General features: G+C 39.2%; 1 protein-coding gene across 1 annotated transcript in view; it reads left to right on the top strand.

Moving 5' to 3' along the window:
* LOC121355537 (E3 ubiquitin-protein ligase KCMF1-like) overlaps positions 1–19,025 on the top strand; it is a 43,735-nt gene that overhangs the window by 15,732 nt on the left and 8,978 nt on the right. The window contains 2 exon segments of the mRNA XM_041471038.1: positions 6,701–6,868; positions 13,190–13,329. Of these exon segments, the coding sequence (XP_041326972.1) occupies positions 6,701–6,868; positions 13,190–13,329 (308 nt within the window).

Below are 19,025 nucleotides of genomic sequence, written 5' to 3'. Positions count from 1 at the left end.
TAGTGCTTTTACTGTTATTTTCTTAGCCTGGAGCTGTTGGTAGCTTTCTCAATGTAAGTATTTTTCTGTTAATAGAGTTCACATACTGTTAGCCATCTTCCAGATTAACAGAGTTGTTAAATTAAATCATGTCTGGTGCCAGTTCCTTTGCTGCCACACTACAAACTTCTGTGCTCCATTGTAATCTGTTTATTTTAAATGTGTTTACAGTACTTCAGCAGGTTTTTGTGTTGTGGTGGTTTTGATGGCTAAATTAAATTATATTGAGTGATAAGACACATGTGAGGTAGTATTAAATATTAAATTGGAAATCCAGATTGGCTTGACCAGAAATCCTGCGTGATTCCTACGCAGAGTTGGGCATGTTTTGCAAGTGCTTACTAATCACTTGTTCCTGATGCCCAAGATGACTGAAACTGTTGTGTGTATAACTTCCGCAACCTGGAATGTTAAAGCAAAAATGGAAAAACTTCTTTTAGCAGCAGACTGGTTGATGTTCCTGGATCAAGGCTGAAACTTGCTGGGCCAGCTGTACTGTTCGATTCTTTGTTTTTAACGCTAGGGAAGTGGTTGTCCCCCTGTCCTCAGCACTCCTGAGGCCATGCCTCCAGTACTGTGTTCATTTGTCTTTCTGCTTTAAAAAGGACATTAAGGTGCTGGCATGTGTCCAGAGGAGGGCAACAAGGCTATGAAAAGAAAAATGGAATAGTTGAAGGAGCTCGGTTTGTTTAGTCTTGACGAGGCTCAGGGGGCACCTCGTCAGTCTCTACAACTACCTGAAAGGATGCTGTAGTGAGATGGGGTCTGTCTCTTCCAACATGTGTGCCGTGGGAGGACAAGAGGAAATGGCCTGCTGCTGAGACAGGGAAGATTCGGATTAGATATCAGAAAAAAAAAATTATGATAGTCAAGAATTGGAATTGTTTGCCAGGGGGGTAGGGGAGCCAGGTATCCAAGATGCAGCTGGATCTGGTGCTGGGTGATAGGGTTTAGTTGTTATGGGATTATAGTGGTATTCCTGGGTGGACAGTTGGATTTGGTAACTGTAAAGATCTTTTTCAACCCTGATGATTCTGTGATTCTAAGTATCAGGCACTCTGCAAGTGTGAAAATTGTTGAAAACAGAGGTGAGCAGATTCGGGTGTCTGTTTCTACTCCAGACTCCAGAGAGGAAGGAGTGCAGTGAAGAAAACAAAAAGCCTTTTGTAGGCCTACTTCCCTCCCTTTCCTCCTCCCTTTTTTTTTCAATTTCCAAGTCAACAACATCTCTGCCTGCAACTTTGGTCCTAGTAATTCTTTTTAGTCTGGTTACTTCCACTTTGCTGTGAGAAGATCCTGCATCTTCAGCCATGTTGCACACAGACTCTGTGAGGGAACAGAGAGGGCTTTTTGATTATTTCAGGGGTATGGTGTGTGAATTTTCTGTTCAGTGCTTGTAGCTGCAATGACGAAGTAGGTTCTATGTTGTAGGTGTCTTTAATGTTTATTTTCACAGTTTGCTTTAGTAAACATGAGGAAAAGTAAACAAAAATGAATGTTCTGTTTGGTTGATTTTTCTCGTGAAATGCTCACAGAAACAGTAGAAGTTCTTAGAATTTGACCTCTCAAACTAGACAGTAGTCTGCATTGAGAAATGAATCTATTAAAGTAAGAAACAATTGGCATTTCTTTTTTATTAAGTATCAAATGGCATATATTTTCCTTTCTTCAGTCTTGGAAATAAATGAACTGCTTAAGTAGAATATCTTAAGGTTTGGACTTGCTGTATGGCATGTAGACTGCAGATGAGATAGTTAGTGTCAAGCAAATTTATTTAAAATTGAATAAACCCAGAGCAATCCTTTAAAAGGACATCTTACACTAAAACATATCAGGTGCATTTTAGAAGTAGTGTTATGTATGTTCTTCTGAATATATAAATAAAATGCAGTATACAGGTTGCAAACTTTTGTACCACAAAAGAGGCAGCACAACTTTTTAATTTTCACTTGCATGCTTAAGTTGGGGCTTTCAAAAGATAGAAACCTTAACGTTTGTCTAGTCCCTTCAAACTGAGCACTACTCTTGCATGTAATACTTCTAGTCTTTTAGAAGGGTGAACCCTTTCAGTACTTCATGTAAGTTTGGAAGAAATTCTTAAGTAGCTGGCATTTTCTTTTTGGAGAAGAAACCTTTGATTGCCTAATTTTGTATTTGTGTTGTACATTAAAGAAATGCAGTGATTCTCACTTTGAGCACTAATGAACAAAAAACAGTACCTGAATTCAGAAGGTTGGGTTTTATATATTCAGCTGTTGACAGGAATGCTAAATGCTGATAACTACCCATGAAACTAGTGTCTTCCAGTGTATTGCTAAGAGAAAGAAATTTAATTCTCACGAGTAGCAGAATTATTGAATATTCTTATCTGGAGTTAATTGTTGTTTTCATGGTTTGAATACTTCAGATGCTGGCCTTTTGTGTTTAAAATGTTTCCTAATGACTGGTATTTTTTTGAAATTTCTAAAAATTTAACAATACATTCAAAAATATTGATAAAGTTCAAGGCCTCATATTGAGGCTGGAATTTATTTCAGTATCTCTATATTACTCATCTTGGACCACATGCTCTTTACAAGAAAAAAGTGCTGAGTTTTCTACAATTTATCAACTAATTATTGTGTCTGGGTCTGATTGTTTGGCTTCAAATATCATTATTTTGTTATTTTGATTGCCCTTAGTTCTCAAGGACACGAAGTAGGGGAGAAAACCTTTGCTTTTTTTACAAATGTTTGTCTATTCAAGGCAGTAATGGCTTGGGACATTACCGACACTTTCACTGATGTTACCTTATAGCTTTGCTTGTAATGGTAAATGCAAATTGATCCTGGTGTGTATAGTACTTGAACCATGTGGTTTTTTCAGCGTTACTCTCTCCGTTATGAATTCAGATTATATGCTCTCTTTTGTGTATCTATTAAATCCAGGACCAATTACATTCATTTTAGTTAATTTCTAGCAAAGCCAGTTCAGTGTCATAAGATCAAAGTATGTTTGGCTGTGAGGATTAAAATATGAAAGGTATTGGGAAAGAAGATTTTTTTTTACCTTTTTTTTTTTTTTTTTTTTTCAAGAATCACTCAGCAAACCATTCAGCATGTAAAATGCTGAAGTAATTGACCTGGATGAAAAGAACATGTGGGCTTCGTATAACGTAGTAAGACTTCTGTAGTGAAGGGGTAAAACATAGTTTATTAATGGGACTGTTAGGTATGTCCTGACTCACTTCACTCAGAGTAAAGCTAGAGAGGCTGAGTGTTCTTATTGCAAGGGAATACTTCTGAAGAAACTTTCAGAATCTGATGTTTGATAGTTAAAGGTGAACCAAAGTTCCTTAGGTTTTTAGCACAATGCTGTCCTCTGCTGGAACAGTGTTGCATTAAAAGAGCATTTTACACTGATCAGAAAGGTTTTAATTAGATGTGATCTATGTTATGCAGTGTATGCTGGTACTTGTATAGCAGTAACAAAGTAGAAAAAAATTTGAGGATGCCTCCAATATCATGTACAATGTAATGTAATCTGTAACTAAAATGGATATTTCTTACTCTTACCATTCCAAGCCAATATTTTCCATAAGGTGAATCAGAAGTTCTCATTGAACAGCAAGCTTTTTTGGGTTAATAGGATTTCATTCTGTGAGTCTTTTAGAAGTCAATAGTAGCAGTTCTTGAACGTCAGAACTGTATCTAAATACCTGTCACAGAGTATTCATGCTTTTCTTTAGGCTGGTTCTGTGCTTTTGTTCCTGCTTTAAAGTGAACTTCTTCCAGCATGTGGGGGGATTTTTTCGCAAAACTTGGGATTGATGTGGATGCATCCTGTTACATACCTGCCATACTTGGAAATGTAAGGTAAATGCAGGGAAATGTTGGATAGACATAGTGAAAGACATGCTGTTCTAAATAAAATGTTACCTTTGGGGGTTTGAGGCAGAATGAACTTTTGGAATTTAAGTTGATATAAAGATGAAAGTGTAAAAGATTAAGATCAAAAGCTTTTGTTATAGTAGAAAGAATAAGGTGGGAGGAAATTATTTGGTTATTTCAGTTTCTAGATCACATGTTGGGTAGGTAGTTGGGATTTTGGCAGCCAAGTAATAGGCTTGAAAAGGAACAGGAAGAACTGTCAGGCCTGACTTTGCTCAGACTGTTATAAAAAGGGAAAAATAAGTAACCTAATTTCTGGAAAAGAGATCCTGCTGGATTCAAAAGAGGTCTGGGGATTTAACCATGTGTTTAACTCCTAAATTTCAATTTCATAATTTTCCCTTCTGCAGTTTTCATTCTCTGCTACAGATAAGGATATAAGCGTAACCCAGTACATCCCTTGCTGCCAGCCTGTTCCTCAGAGCAGAGGACATGGTGATTGTTGTAAAATACCAACTTTGAGAGATGTAGAAAGAACGCTGTCTCTAGAACTTTGCTATTCTCTTGGTCTGACTTTACCAGCCACAGGGATGTGTTATGCTAATTTTAGTTTTTCTCTTTGAAGCAGATTGTAGACGTTCTAATAATTGATAAGTAGCAAACTTCATCTGTTATTTGAAGACGTGGTAGATTCTCACTGTAAATGTTCTAAAGATTTAAATACAAACGTTGCTGTGGTTTATGTTTGTGGCTGACTTTCCCTGAAGTTAATATCACATCATATATGGAGATGGCAGTTTGGAATAATGTGGAGAAGTAGTGACATGAAGAAAATATGTAAATAAGATCTTCTTAAAAATGTCTGTCTTCAAATAGGAATGATGTAAATGTTTGAGAGAGCGCATGAGAGGAGTTTGTTGCAAAGAGGCCTACATCTGCATTAAATCAATTGTTCCAAGCTTAAATGAAAAGATTGGGAAAAATACTACTTTCTGGAGAAGCATGGGTTAGTACATCAGTTGGAAGGCTGTTAGTGTCTGACATAGACTCTAGGTTAAACTAGTCTGCTTATTTCAGTGGGATGTCTAACTTGCTGATCAACTGTTTTCTAGAAAGTTTAGTAGGCAACAAAGAGACTCGCAGTGCTGCCAGTAGCTGCTAAGTGTTGTATGTACAGTGTCCATTGTTGGGAAGATCTGCGTGCTGCATAGGTAGAATTTTTTGGGTCTCTCTGTGGGAAGAAAAAAGCAAACAAACCAACTGAAGCAGTGAAATTCAGACTACAGATTTAGGAAGCAAGTGCTCTCAGAAACTAGCCAGCTGTCATTGTCTAAATCATCAGTTAAAATCTTTCAGAGTTTGTAGATGAAACTTCAGGGAAAAGAAAGTTAAGTGAGAAAGGTAATTTTTTTTTCTTTTTAAGTCAACCAAACCAACTTTGAAGATGGTAACATGCCATCCTCAAAACATAGTTCAGCTATTAACAAAGATTCTGGAGATACTTTCTTCTAATACGCTGTTCCATGTAGAGTGATGCTTGCAGAATATACAAGCAGTGAGGTGAATAAGAAATAGGTTCAGTATTCATGTAAGCACCATGCTTAGACATTAGAAGCTTTTAGTACCTCAAGCTGTCCTGGTACGTGGAGAAACAAAAGGCAAAAGTGATAAAATAGTTTTGCTCACTGCTTCTCTGAATGTAATGATGTAATTGTTTGAACAAGTTGGGGAGATTCAAAAGAAATTGCTTATTAATGTGTTTCTGAATTACTTGTGGTAAAGCTTATATTAGATGCTACCGAATGGAGTAGTAAAAACAAATGCAAAAAAAAATTCTGTAACTTGCACCAGTCCTCTGACAACTAGGCTTAAAAACATAGGGATATGGCTAATGTGACTCTTTTGTTCTGGCTCTAAAATTGTCTGTGCTTTTGCCAAACTGTGAAGAAGAAATATTAAGTGATGCCCGAAAGAAGGTGTTGATCCAAATTGTGCCTTGGTTGTTCACAGTGGTTTCTTTTGTGAAGGCCCTTAATTTGCTGCTGCAATTGAAAAACATTTGTGTTAGCCTTTGCAGGTTACAAGATGATGCCACTTCTGCACTTAACCAGGCAATCCAGAGAGAACTGAAACCATACAAAGAAAAATGAAAACTTCTTGAAGCTATAAAACATTTCTCAGATACACATGCAAGTGTGACTACTTTACATTGCAAAGAATGAGTTTAAGGGAGAAATAGAATGGAGAGAGCTGATGCAGGCTAAATTAAAAGAAAATGGGAAAAGGTCCTAATTTCTGCACCACATGAAATGTCTGGCTATATTGTTATTCAGAATTAGAATATTAGGATCTGCTGAATTAAAGGCTGAAAAACTAGTATCCTTTTGGCAGTGTTGATTTGGTTGTTGTTTTTCTTTCCTCTTGGTCAGCTGTTATACAATTTAGCTTTTAAAAGGGGCACAATTCCTGACTGAGCAGTGAAAATACCAGTTAATACTAAAAGGTAAAGGTGTCTGTAGGAAGATGCAGCCAAAGAGCTTTTATAACTTGACCTGTTATTCTTTCAGGTGCTTGAGTGTGCTTTACTTCAAGAATCCAAGATCCTAATTTTGGGAGAATGGTGTTTTTTCAAGACAGAAATGCATTTAAAAATTTGAGTCTCGGTTCAGCTGCACATGTCTGTTGTACATGGTTGGCTCTTTATTAGTTATTGAGAGACAATAGCAACAGATCTTCCTCATAAAAGATAAATGCATTTGTTGCTGTCTTAAAGCAGTTTTATTTGTTTACAGGTGTCAGCTGTGATGCATGTTTAAAAGGAAATTTTCGAGGTCGCAGATACAAGTGTTTAATTTGCTACGATTACGATCTGTGTGCAACTTGTTATGAAAGTGGTGCAACGACAACAAGGCATACAACTGACCATCCAATGCAGTGCATACTAACAAGAGTAGATTTTGGTAAGTGATCATTTTAAACTCCAATAATTTGTTCCTGTATTGTGTCCACAAACATAATGCTGATTTTCATGTTTCTAATTATTAATTACTTCCCCTGTTAGTGCACTAAAAATAAGGGCTAAGTTCTTGAGTTCTAATAAGCAGGCATGTTTTCTTTGGTAGAACTGCGTTTGTTTTTAAACTGCTGCATATGTATTTCTGATTTTGTTATTTTGGTCTGATTACATCAGATTATCAGACTAATAAATACACTTGATAATAGTGACTATTCTTAAAAGTACCACAGTCAACAGGCAGAAAAAAAACCCTGGTGAGATTTTGTAGGAAGGTAGTTCATTTGTGGTTTTTGTGAGACTGTAAGTGTAGGAAAGGTAGTGGTGAGCTGCAGTGGATATGAGAGATCAGTGGGAAGGACTAGAATGTAGTCTTTTTGGAATTCCTTTGTAGATCTCCTAATCCAAGAGTTATTTCTAACTGTAAAGCCTTTTCAGTATTTAAAGTAAATAATAATTGTTCTTGTGTCTTTGAGAAGTCACTTAAAAAATTTCAAAAGTTTATTAAACCTTAACAAAATACAACAATGGAGTGAATAAGGAAAAAGGACAGCACTGGGGAGCATGAAACTAAACCACTGTGTGCTCACCCACAAAATGGCTGCTCCTGGCCCCTCCCACAGTCTGTCAGTCAGCTCTTCTTTGCTGTCTATTGTTGGAGACTTCTTTCTTGCAACTTGATTGGAGGTTAGGTGTTGTCGTGCTGTGCTCCCCAGCAAGAAGCTTTTCCCATTCTCAGCTGCCCCATGTGAGGGGCACATATACACGCCTTCTCTCCCATGCCCCGGACAAGCTAGGCTGTCCGGTGGCAGCAACACAGAGCGGGGAAAGGGGACCATGGGGAGAACTGTGGACATCTAAAAAACAAACCACACTAGCATAACCATACATAAGTAAAACTTCTCTTAATACACACATAATATTCATCCCCTAATTGCGAGAGCCAATTATCATATTACCTAACTATAACAAACCCCCCTATTCCTTTAGTATAAGTGATATGGCTTAAGCAGTTAGCTCTCGTTTTTGATTTTGATGACCTACTCATGCTTCTCTTGAGTCAGATTTGATTTTGGATGAGTCATAATAGCATCTGTTGATGTGGGTGAGGACAGTGGGAAAAAGAAAAAAACTTCAGGTTTTCTCTTAGCAATATGATTGGTGGAGTGTGTGACCTGAATTGGTCTGAGCAGCAAAAGGGAGCAACAGAGGTCTGGTATAGCTTTTACTCCCCCCTTAACATGCCTAGGGGGTTGCTGTCTGCAGCAGGGCTGTATAACCTTCTCGGTGGCGAACTCAGGGGCTTGCCTGGTCTTGCCTTCTAGTTCTCGTCATACTCCACTTGTTAATTCTCAAGCGAACTACTTTAGCACTTCTCACTGTTCCCCATGTACTTCCCCTCAACAGAGACTTGTAACATCTATCCATTAAAACAAGACAATTACATCAATGACCAATACAATTTAAATTTTTCGCTCAAAGCATTACATAAGCAGTCCTTGAGCTGGCCTGTGGAAGCTTGACTCTACTTTTTGGTCATTTTGGGGCTTTTCTGGTTACTTCTCACTCAGTATGGGTGTTAGGTTTTATTCTGTGGATTCTTTCATTGGTCTTTTAATTTTGTCTTAGCGAGTATTCTGAAGAGGAGAAGCAGCAGAGGTCAGGCAGTCTGGTTGCCAGCCTGGCCAGAACTGCAATGCCGGCTTATGAACCATTACAGGCAGGTGTCCCCTGGCCCTCTCATCTGGCAGAGATACTGCAGTTATCCTACTGCATTTGAACTTACATGGAAAAGGAAAGCTATCAGCATAAAAAAAACCCCAAAGCGCAAGTAGTTTTTCTCCAATAAACAGGTGCATTTATCCAGGCTCTGATTTCTTAAAGCAGCAATGCTTACCAACTTACACCCCCACCCCCCTCTGCAAATTTTTGGTTCTTAGGGTGTCTAGGATGCTCTAGGCTTGTCTGCGCTGGCAAGACCTGGGTGTCTGCCACTCTAGGCTGTGGAGGTGTGCTAGTGGCATGGCCTTCTCCCGGGACAAGAGAAAATGTGGTTTTGTGCTGGCAAGTGAAAGGCACAAGCAGCAGTTGTCGCTGATCTGGTTATTGCTGTCACTAATCGGGGACACTGCTGCATTCGCGCTGTGGGCTTCATGTAGGATGGAGGAGGGTGACTTCGTGAGAAAGTTGACAAAAGGAGTGGCGACTACTGAAAAAGGCAAAAGGGGTCTTTTTGGTCAAGGTGGAGCTGGTATAAGGAGGAAGAAGATCTTCAGCTGTTACCCACCCAACAGCACAGGGACAGTGACTAGAGGAAGGCAATACCACATCAGGATTTGCTATCAGCATCCCCCAAACTTTCTGGGATTAGCAAAAGGTTTCTGGCTATGGCCGCCCACTCTTCTTGTACCCAGGTGGGTTCTGAGCTGCGCTAGGCTGTCTAGCCCATGGGATCATGGAAAGGACAGTTCTCTTAGAGAAAAGAGAAAGAGACTGGCTGTGCCTAGGATGCCTCCCCTTCCTTCTATGGCGGGCAGTCTGTCTTTGCTTTAACAGTTGTAAAAGGGAAACATAGAGGCAAATTCTTCTTTCTATGAGAACAGAGTGCACACAGAGAGCCAGAGACGACTCCAGCCAGCAAAGCTCGATAGTGATACGCACACACAAACACGCACATACCTGTTTTTCCTAGGTGGGACAGCAGCCGAATGCACGGAGCTGTGTATCTAGAGCCATGATTCTGGAGCCATGTCTCTGGGTGTGCGCCCAGGGACATACGCTGAGCTAATGCACACACAGGCACCTGCTCACCTGCACAAAGCCCTGCTACTTGCTAGTAGCATATGCCTGTGCACACACGGAGCTGTGCACACCTAACCCATGCACTCGAGTACACGTGTACAGAGCTGTGCACATCAATGTGTGCAGTGTCATACGCATCAACACGTGCATATCCCACATAGGGCTGTGCTCACACGTGCAGAGCCTGTGCACACGCACAAGCACAGACCTTTTCACAACTGAGAGGATGTAATTTAACACATGGGCACACAGCAGTGCATGCAATACATGCGCACGTCAGCATATCTATGTGCACAATGCTGTGTGTGCTAGCATATGTGTACACTGTGCAAAGCGGGACGTGTACACTTACATCTGGGCACACCAGGAAACACACGTGCACACTGACACACATGCATGTCTTAACTCTTGTATGTGCACACAGAGCCATGCACAAAGGCACATACAGACACATCACGTGCAGACACACATCCTGGCACACACATGCACAGACTCACACACACACATAGCATATACATGAACAAGCACTCCTCAGAGCCCTTCTGGAAAGAGAGTAGTAGGACATCTACTGCCAGCTACCACCTCCCATCTAGGCAATATTTCACCCTCTGTGTCTTTGGGGTGGAAACAGATAGTGCTGTCTTAAAGGAAGGGTTAAAGAGAGACTGCGCTGGATTCTTGCATCCTGCCTCTTACCACACAAGGACAGGAGGGCACAAAACTGAGCACTTTTTGCTGTCTTGTCTTTCCTGAGAGCTTGACTAGCACAAAGGAGAGAGGATTAGAGGGATTTATTGAGGACCACTACCAATTATTTTTTGATATTAGATATGGGCTAAAAGGAAAGCATTGCTGTAAGTAATAAATAGTAATCACAGGGGTAAGAAGACTGAAACATACTAACATTAAATGTCACAGATTTCAGTGTGCTGCAATAAGAGCTTGTTCTAAACTACTTTTTTTCAAAAAATGCCTATAACTGGAAACCAAGAATGACTAAGAATTATGTTTTGTTTCTTGCAACTTGAGAACTTTTTCATCAGTAGTCTTTGATAAATGTACCTTTGGCTTAATGCCTTTTATGTGTGTATGTTGTAGAGGGGTTATTTTTTACTCTTTAAGTATGCATGAAGAAGGTTTACAATAAAGTATTCAGATGGGTAATAGGAAAATTTAATCCTGAATCAGATGTCTCTTTGAAAGATTGATTTTTATCTAAGGAATTCTGTGATACTTCTGTTTTGTCACTAACCTACCAATTTTAAGAATGTGCTAGTTAGATTTTAATATTAAGTATACATTTAACATTTGTAGCTATAGATGGATAAAAAAGCAAAACTGCTGGTATTTTTGGTTGTATTTTCACATTTAATTCAGGTTGTTTCTTGGAGTTGTTACCCACCAAGGGAAAGCTATAATGTCTAAACACTGCTGTGCTTGAAAGTTGACTTCATAAACGACTATAGGGTCCTCATCAGACAGTGTTGTGATCCTTCTACTCCTTTGTATTCTTCCCCTAATTGCTAAGGAATATGGGTCATGAATCTTAGCCTAGAGGGGTGCAGCTGAATCTGGTTTTACTTCTTTAATAATGGTTTTACTTTTCTTCATAGACATCTTGAACAGAGGGCTTTAGAGGTCTAGAGGAGTTTGAAGAATTGTGGACTCCTGCTTTTGTCTTTGAAATTAACCAAAATTTCAGAATCTGAAAGATTTCTTTGTGGTCGAAAGAAACAATTCTTTGGTCATGGGCACATTGCATTCTAAACTGATAGATTTGTAAATTAAAAATGGTAACACAGTTGTAAGTTGCTTCATTTCTGCAGCCAGGGAGGCATGGTGTTTTTGTTTCTTCCCACATTGCCTCTAATTCTTAGTTAACTTCATTAGCTAAGGACCCCTTGATAGCTGGGGACATGACTGTTCATAATTTTAGGATTTTTTATGTGCTTGTAAAAACAATACAGATGGAGAAATAACCATTCAGTATCTTCAGTGCTAAAACCAGACACAAAGATTCATGAGATAACCACTTGATAACCAGCCTTATTTTTCTTAACTTAGATTTTAATTTAAAGGAAAATTTATCTGGTGATTTCACATTACAAAAGAGATTTTGGTTCTAAGAGCGATTAAAGTTGAAGAGGAAAAAATAAGGGATGTATATACTTAAAAAGGAAAAATACCTAGATTTGCCATCTTTAACTTCTACGCACTTCTTAATATTCCTTTTTCCAGATGAATCCATATTTGTTTGGCATTCTCATGTATGTTTGATGTATATTACAAGAAGGATGTGGAAGGAGGTATGAGTGGGAGAACATGCCAGAGCTATAATCAGGAGACTGCAAAGAACTTATATTTTTATTTTATTAGTGAATAAGTGGATTTCTTTCTATCCTTTGAAAACAAGGAACAACACAGGGTTTGGCAGTCTTGTCAGACCTCCCCCCTCTGTGATAGAACTGTGTGTACTGCTAAAATTCTTGGTAACTGTATTGAGCTAACAGTGTATCCAAGAAAAAGATACCTCTGTGTGCATGCTCATCTATTTACAACTCTCTCCAGATGGGCTGTGGCCCTGGGCCCTTTGCTCAGATGTGAAGCTGGAGTTGGTATTGTTGCCTTACTTGGAAACACATTCATTCATTCTCAGTTTCATAGGTAGAGGTTTTTAAGCAATCTGATATTTAAGAGGTTTTCTTGTTTGGTTGTTTTTTAGGGTTTGTTTTTAATATTGATGTGAATGAGAAGGTTATTCATGTTTCCTGTAAAACATAAAATACCTGCAGAGGATGAGAGAGAATAATGTTCTCTCCCTGCATGGTTTAATAAAATTTCATCTGAAGTTTGGGGAACTTCTGTGTTAGCACCTTAAAAGTGCCTACTTTTCATCAGTGATGCACAAGTGCTCACATTCAATGCACCTAAAAGTTGGAGCCACTGTATAACAGATATTCATATTCCTTTTGCACTATCAAACTTCTGTGTTATATATTTGAAACATTTCTGAAACTACTTACTGCAAAGCAGTGGTTCAACTATGGCATAAATACTGACATTTGGTGTCACCAAGACCTTCTAAATTTTGATCTTGAGGTTTTGTCAAGAGTTTAGCTTCTGAAATTTCATCATAAAAAATAACCATACCATAGTTGACCCTGTATGTGGGATAAGAATAGTAGTGGAAAAGTGAAAGTTTGGCAGTATCAGCAGTATCATGATGGAAGTCTTTTTGCCTAGTAAATATTAGAAACTAAGTTGTGTATGCTAATGAAAATTAAATGTAATCTGGTTTTTTTCATCACTAACTGAACCCCTCCTTAATATAGCTATTTCAATGAAAAAAACAGATTAATTTAGCAGGGCTTACAGTGAAGTACATGTATAAACTGAGGTTGATGTGAACAAAATTAATGGTGATACTGCTTTCAAGTTACCTCTATTTAATTTCTTCCTGTTTCAGATTTGTACTATGGTGGAGAAGCTTTCTCTGTAGAGCAGCCACAGTCTTTCACTTGTCCTTATTGTGGGAAAATGGGTTATACGGAAACATCTCTTCAAGAACATGTTACTTCTGAGCATGCAGAGACATCAACAGAAGTGGTAAGAAGCCTCAGAACATGCTTCAGTGGTGGAAATACATTTTAAATAGTCTCATTTCTGAAATACTGTGTTCCTGTTCTTTCTTGAAGCATGTATTCATTTAAATGCTTTGTCCAAAGAGAAAATGCCTACATTTGAGAATGACATCAAAATTCTTCTGTGATTTATGGGTATCATGATATAATGAGCTTGCTTCCTTTTTTTGTTTGTTGTCCTGATACAAAGGCTGCCATGTTTAGGATATTGTTATACTGTAAGACAAGATTTAGAAAGTTGTCACAGTTAGTCTGTTTAGCTATGTCTCCCTTTTCATAATTAGTGTGTAATTGTTCTGCAGGCTTGCAGCTATGTTGGTCGTTTGTAACTGTAAGAGAGAGGAAGACATGCAGATAGTTTGTAATGTTTTCTGATAGCTTTTTTAATGGACCTCTTTATTTTATGCAGTGAAGTTCTACAATTTTTTTAAAACTACTCTTGTCAAAGGAGGTGGCTTCCCCCATCCCTAACCATTAGGACAATAAATGTGGTTTAAAATGCACTTCTTAAACAACAGAAATACTTTAATTGGAAATGCTAACTCTCACTATCTTGATTGACCTTGGGAATAGGAAAAACTGCGTTAGCAGTTTAGCAGAATGACATGGAGCATGCTGTTCCATGGTTAACTGTTTTACCCTAGACCCCTAGGAAAAAAGTGATGCTTGACATGGATTACTCATCATTAATACATTGTGTGAAATTAGTTATAAATAGGTTCTCTATTCTAATCTTCTAGTTTTCTTAATTTTGAAAGAATTCTGTGGAAGAAAATGAATGACTCTTCAAACCTAATAAGCAACTTGGGTGAAGAGGTGATGTGGAAAGGTGTTATGATCTTTCTTAAAAACACATGAAGTGTTTACTTCACAGTCCAGTTGCACTGTGGTGTATTTTTTAACTCGGTGGCATACTGCAATTTTTACAGTCTCTCTTGAGTTTTTCTTAAACTTTACAACTTTCAAACATAGCATCAACTGTTGAAAGTTCTGCATTTGGGTGCCTTTATTTTTTTTTGGTGGCTTGGTATTGCAGTTCTAATTTGTACCACTTGATGTCAGTGATATATTCCTAACACTGAGTGTTCACAGATCCCAGGTTTTTAAACTTGACATGCCCTTGTTTGCAGTTAGGACTTCTAGAACCCCACACATAAAACCTAAATTTGTGATTCTTGAAAGCTGCTACTCTGGTAAGTTCTGGAAGAGTTATATGTGTAAAAAAAAAAAAAAGATTCCCACAAAACTTTTATTTTTATGCATCAGTCTGCAACACTGGTGTATCATTGTTCCAAACAATGATAAAGGACAATATTTTAGTGCTTGAATATGATTGTTACTCTTTGTGCTAATCTGGCATTTGTGATAAATGTTTAGTGTGCATGCACATAAAATTGTTTGGGTACTGTACCCTTATTGGGATAGTGAAGGGCTACAAGACTAGTAAAGAAGAAAATATTATGGATTATAAATGGTTGTGGTTATAGGCTTTCAAACAATTACTTATGTTTAGATACTGAACTTGTAGTCGTTTGAGTATCACCTTCTGAAGATGTGTTTTATTTTAGACATGTATTTTTAGGGGTAAAAGGGAACTTTACAGGGACAGAATAATTTATATTTTAAGGGCATTTTGCCCCCAGTTTTTCAAAGAATAAGCAAAATAATTTTTCATCTGGTAAATTTTACCATTTTTATGTTCAGAGCAATGCAGATAAGTTTACTTTTCTGCTGATTTTTCTCAGGTGTAGGCATTGATAAGTACAGCAGTAGTAGGTATCTGCAGGCAGGAATCACAGTCTGAATGAGGTTGAAAGGGACCTCTGAAGATCATCTTGAGCAGGGCCATGTACAGCTGGTTGCTCAGGACCATGTCCACACAGTTCCTTAATAGTGACTCCACAGTTAACTTTCTGGGTAACTTGTGCCACTGGTCGGTGATCCTCACAGTGAAAAATGTTTCAGTGGTTCCTGATGTTTATGAGAAAGTTCCTGCATTTGAATTTATGCCCACTGTCTCTCATCCTGTCACTGCATGGCTCCATCATCCTTTCAGGTTCCCTTCAGGTGTTCATGGACATTACTAAGATCTGTTCCCCATTACCCTACCCTTCTCTAGGCTGAACAGTTCCATCTTTCTCAGCCTTTCCTCCCTCCTTTTACTGAGCTTTTTTCAGTGTGTGCAAGTGTGGAGCTGAAAGCTGGGCTCTGGTGCTGGGTTAAGGAGAAGGATCACAAGGAGAAGGATCTTGACCTGCTGGAAGAAGAAGGATCTTGACCTGCTGGCAGCTCTCTGTTCAGTCTAGCCCGAAACACCACTGGCTTTCTTTGCCACAAGAGCACACTGCTGGCCCATGGTCCACCAGGACTCCAGGTCCTTTGCTGCAAAACTGTGTTCTATATGGCTGGCCTCCAGTGTGTGCTGATTCCTGGGCTATTCCTGCCCAGGTGCAAAACACTGTACTTCCCCTTCATGAGGTTCATGTTGTCCCATTTCTTCAGTTTTTTAAGGTCACTCTATATGGTAGCACAGCTTCCTAGTGTTTCAGCCACTTCTCCTAGTGTTGTGTAATCACCAGAATTCCCACTGATCATCACCCTCTGAGCCCATCCACTGAGACAGTTTTCACTCCACCTCACACTCTGCTTATCCAGCCTGAGCATCAACAACTTATCTTTGAGCATCCTGTGAGAGGCAGTGTCAGTGGTCTTACTTGAAGTCCAGGTAGGCAATTTCCCCTACTCTTCAGTCATCTACCAAGCCAGACACTTCAGCATTGAAGTTTATGAAGTTGGTGAAGCATGTCTTCCCCTTTGTGAAGCCAGTGCTGACTGCTGTTGATGATTTTCTTGTCTTTAATAGTGCTTAAAAATACTTAATACTTTCCTCACTTTCCCAGGGATCAGAGCAAGATGACCAGCCTGTAGTTCCCTAGGTCCTCCTCTTACTTGCCTGTCTTTAAGATAGGAGTGACATTTTCTTTGCTCCAGTCCTCAGGCATCTCACCCAGTCACCATGATAGTTCAGAGACTGAGAAGAGGCTCACGATGGTATCTGCCAGCTCTGTCAGCACCTCTTGGTGCATCACACCCCTCACATCCTGGGTTTAAGTATTCCAGTTCATGTAAGTATTCTGCAGAGTTACCCTCTTCCAACAGGGGAATGTCTTCAGTACTCCAGACTTTACCCCTGCTCTCTGAGGCCTGGAGTTGCTAAACACCAGTCTTGCCAGTAAAGACCATAGCAAAGGAGGTATTCAGTACTTCAACCTCTTCTGTGTCCTGTGTAACTAGGCCTCACATCTTTTGAGCAATGGGCCCACATTTTCCCTAGTTACCTTTTTATTTCCTATGCACTTCTAGAAGACCTTCTTGTTACTTTGGACGTTACTTGCCTGATTCAGTTCCATTTGGGCTTTAGCTTTGCTTACGTTGCCCTGTGATGCTCAGATAATGTTTATGGTAGGCAATACTAGAGCTTACCCTTGGAGGTTGACCTCTGTGGTTTTTTTTTTTTTTTTTTTGGTTTTTTTTTGTTTTTTTTTTGTTGTTTTTTTGTGTTTTAATTTGTCCAGAAGTATCTTGATCATCCATGTAGGCCTCCTGACATTTTTGTCTAAATTCACTTTCAGTGGGATGGAGAACTCTTTGAGTTTGGGGGGGAATGATCTTTCAATATTACCAGGCTTTCTTGAGGCCCATTTACTCTCCGGCGTCATACACCATGGGACTCCTCTGAGCAGATGTTTTAAGAGCCCAGAGTTTGCTTTGCTGAGGTTCAGGGTCATGAGCTTGGTTTTGATGTTCTCCCTGCCCTCAGGATCTCAAACTGCGCCATGTCAAGGTCAGCCAAGGTTTTCTTTGACCCTCACATCCTGACTGAGCTCGTCCTTGTTGGTAATTATGAAGTCCCATATAGCACCTCTCCTCATGTGCTCCTTTGTCACTTGGAGGAAGAAGTTACCCTGAGAGCACTCCAGGAGCCTCTTGGATCGCAGTCGCACTGTGTTGTCCTTCCAGCAGATACCGGAGTGGTTGAAGGCCTCCAGGAAGATCAGGTCCTGCAAGTGTGAGGCAGCTGCTCTATATCTCTAGAGGGCCTGATCTGTTTGTTCCTCATGGTCAGGAGGCCTACAGTAGATATGCCCTATAACATCCCTTTTGCGTGTTCTCTTCTTAATTCCAACATGTAAGATTTCCATCAGGTCAGACGGTGCTTTTAATGCACCCCAGCTGCTCTCTCTCACTTAACGGGCAAAGTGGGAGAGCAGCTGGGGTGCAGCTCTTCCTGTTCAAAGAGCCCTCTTCCTCTTCTAAAGAACCAATATTTCTTCACCCATATAATGTCTGGGGACCATGGTTGGAGCTGTAAGGCAGATGAATTTGGGAATCAGTATGATGATTGTTTTTGTTGCTGTTGAAGTTTCAAGTTAGTTGGACTGGTCCAGATAAAATGCAGTGCTCAACTAGAAGTCTGCTGGCATTGTAAATAAAAACATATTTCGTAGACTGCATAAGATGCCATCTCTTCAGTCTTGTTTCATAACAGAGATGCTAATTTTTTGCTATTACTTTGCACTGCAGCAGCTTTCTCACCTTTGGGAAGGAAGTAACTAGGCTCCTTGTAGATGAATTGCAAGCACTCTGTTGTTGATACTTCAGTGGTAAAACTGGGGAGAGCTTTTTCTTGCAGTAATGAAATGGACAATCTGAGACAGTCTCAATGTCCCTGTTCATCCTGTAAGATCCCAGTGACTCTTGTTGAAGTTACAGAAGTGCTGTCACTTAAAGTTGTTACTTTGTATGTAAATAGGGAAGTAGTGGTAATAATAGTGAAGTTCTGGAAACTGGCAGATGTTCTGTGAGTGGGATTGACTTAGGCCTTTAGAGTCATCATTCAGGGCTGCATGGTGATTTCTTAACACAAATACTCTTAAATTCAAAAGAAAATTCTGACGTTTGCCTTTAGTCTGCATAATTTTTTCATGCGTGTTATAATTAACAATGACTTTTAGCTGTTTCACGCTTAATCAGTGATCCAGCAGTCTTTGTTGTGACTTTCTCAGAGATTGTGCTTAACTGAATTGTTGCTTGTGCATAACAGTATTTGAGTAACTTTCCCTAGTCAAGCATTCTTGAAAGTTTAGTTGATACCTAGAATTAGGGTTGGGATACTTCGATTCCTTCTTACTCAGTATTCATTATAATCTTTTCTTAACTGATGTTTTTCTGAGGTCTGAGTATATTCACAAATATGTGCAGTTCATAACATCTTTGTCATGTTAACAAAAAACTTTCTGGTGATTTCCTGCTTTCAGGAGTGGATTGTTCTTCTTATGTTGGTTTTCTGCTTCCTAGAGTAGCTTAAATAAAAGAAGATTGCTTTGAAGGTCTTGCATTCTCTTGATATGAGAAGATTAAGCAGCTGTAATGAAGTTTAGGGAATTCAGAACTATCTGTCCAATACACATCCATTTCTATATCTCTACAGGGTAGCTTTGATATGTTGGCATATCTGAGTATTTATTATATTATGTTGTGTCAAGATATGTTCTGTAGTGCACTTGCTTGGCATCTGTAGTGGTGAAAAATCTGTGGAGAGAAATGCTGAATATTGCAAATAAAAGGGGAGGATTTGTAGCAAATAGCTTTTAAAATGCC

Source organism: Pyrgilauda ruficollis, unplaced genomic scaffold (genome assembly GCF_017590135.1).
Source record: "Pyrgilauda ruficollis isolate IOZ18807 unplaced genomic scaffold, ASM1759013v1 scaffold106, whole genome shotgun sequence".
Classification (NCBI taxonomy): Eukaryota; Metazoa; Chordata; class Aves; order Passeriformes; family Passeridae; genus Pyrgilauda; species Pyrgilauda ruficollis.
This window is presented reverse-complemented; position numbering and strand designations above follow the sequence as displayed.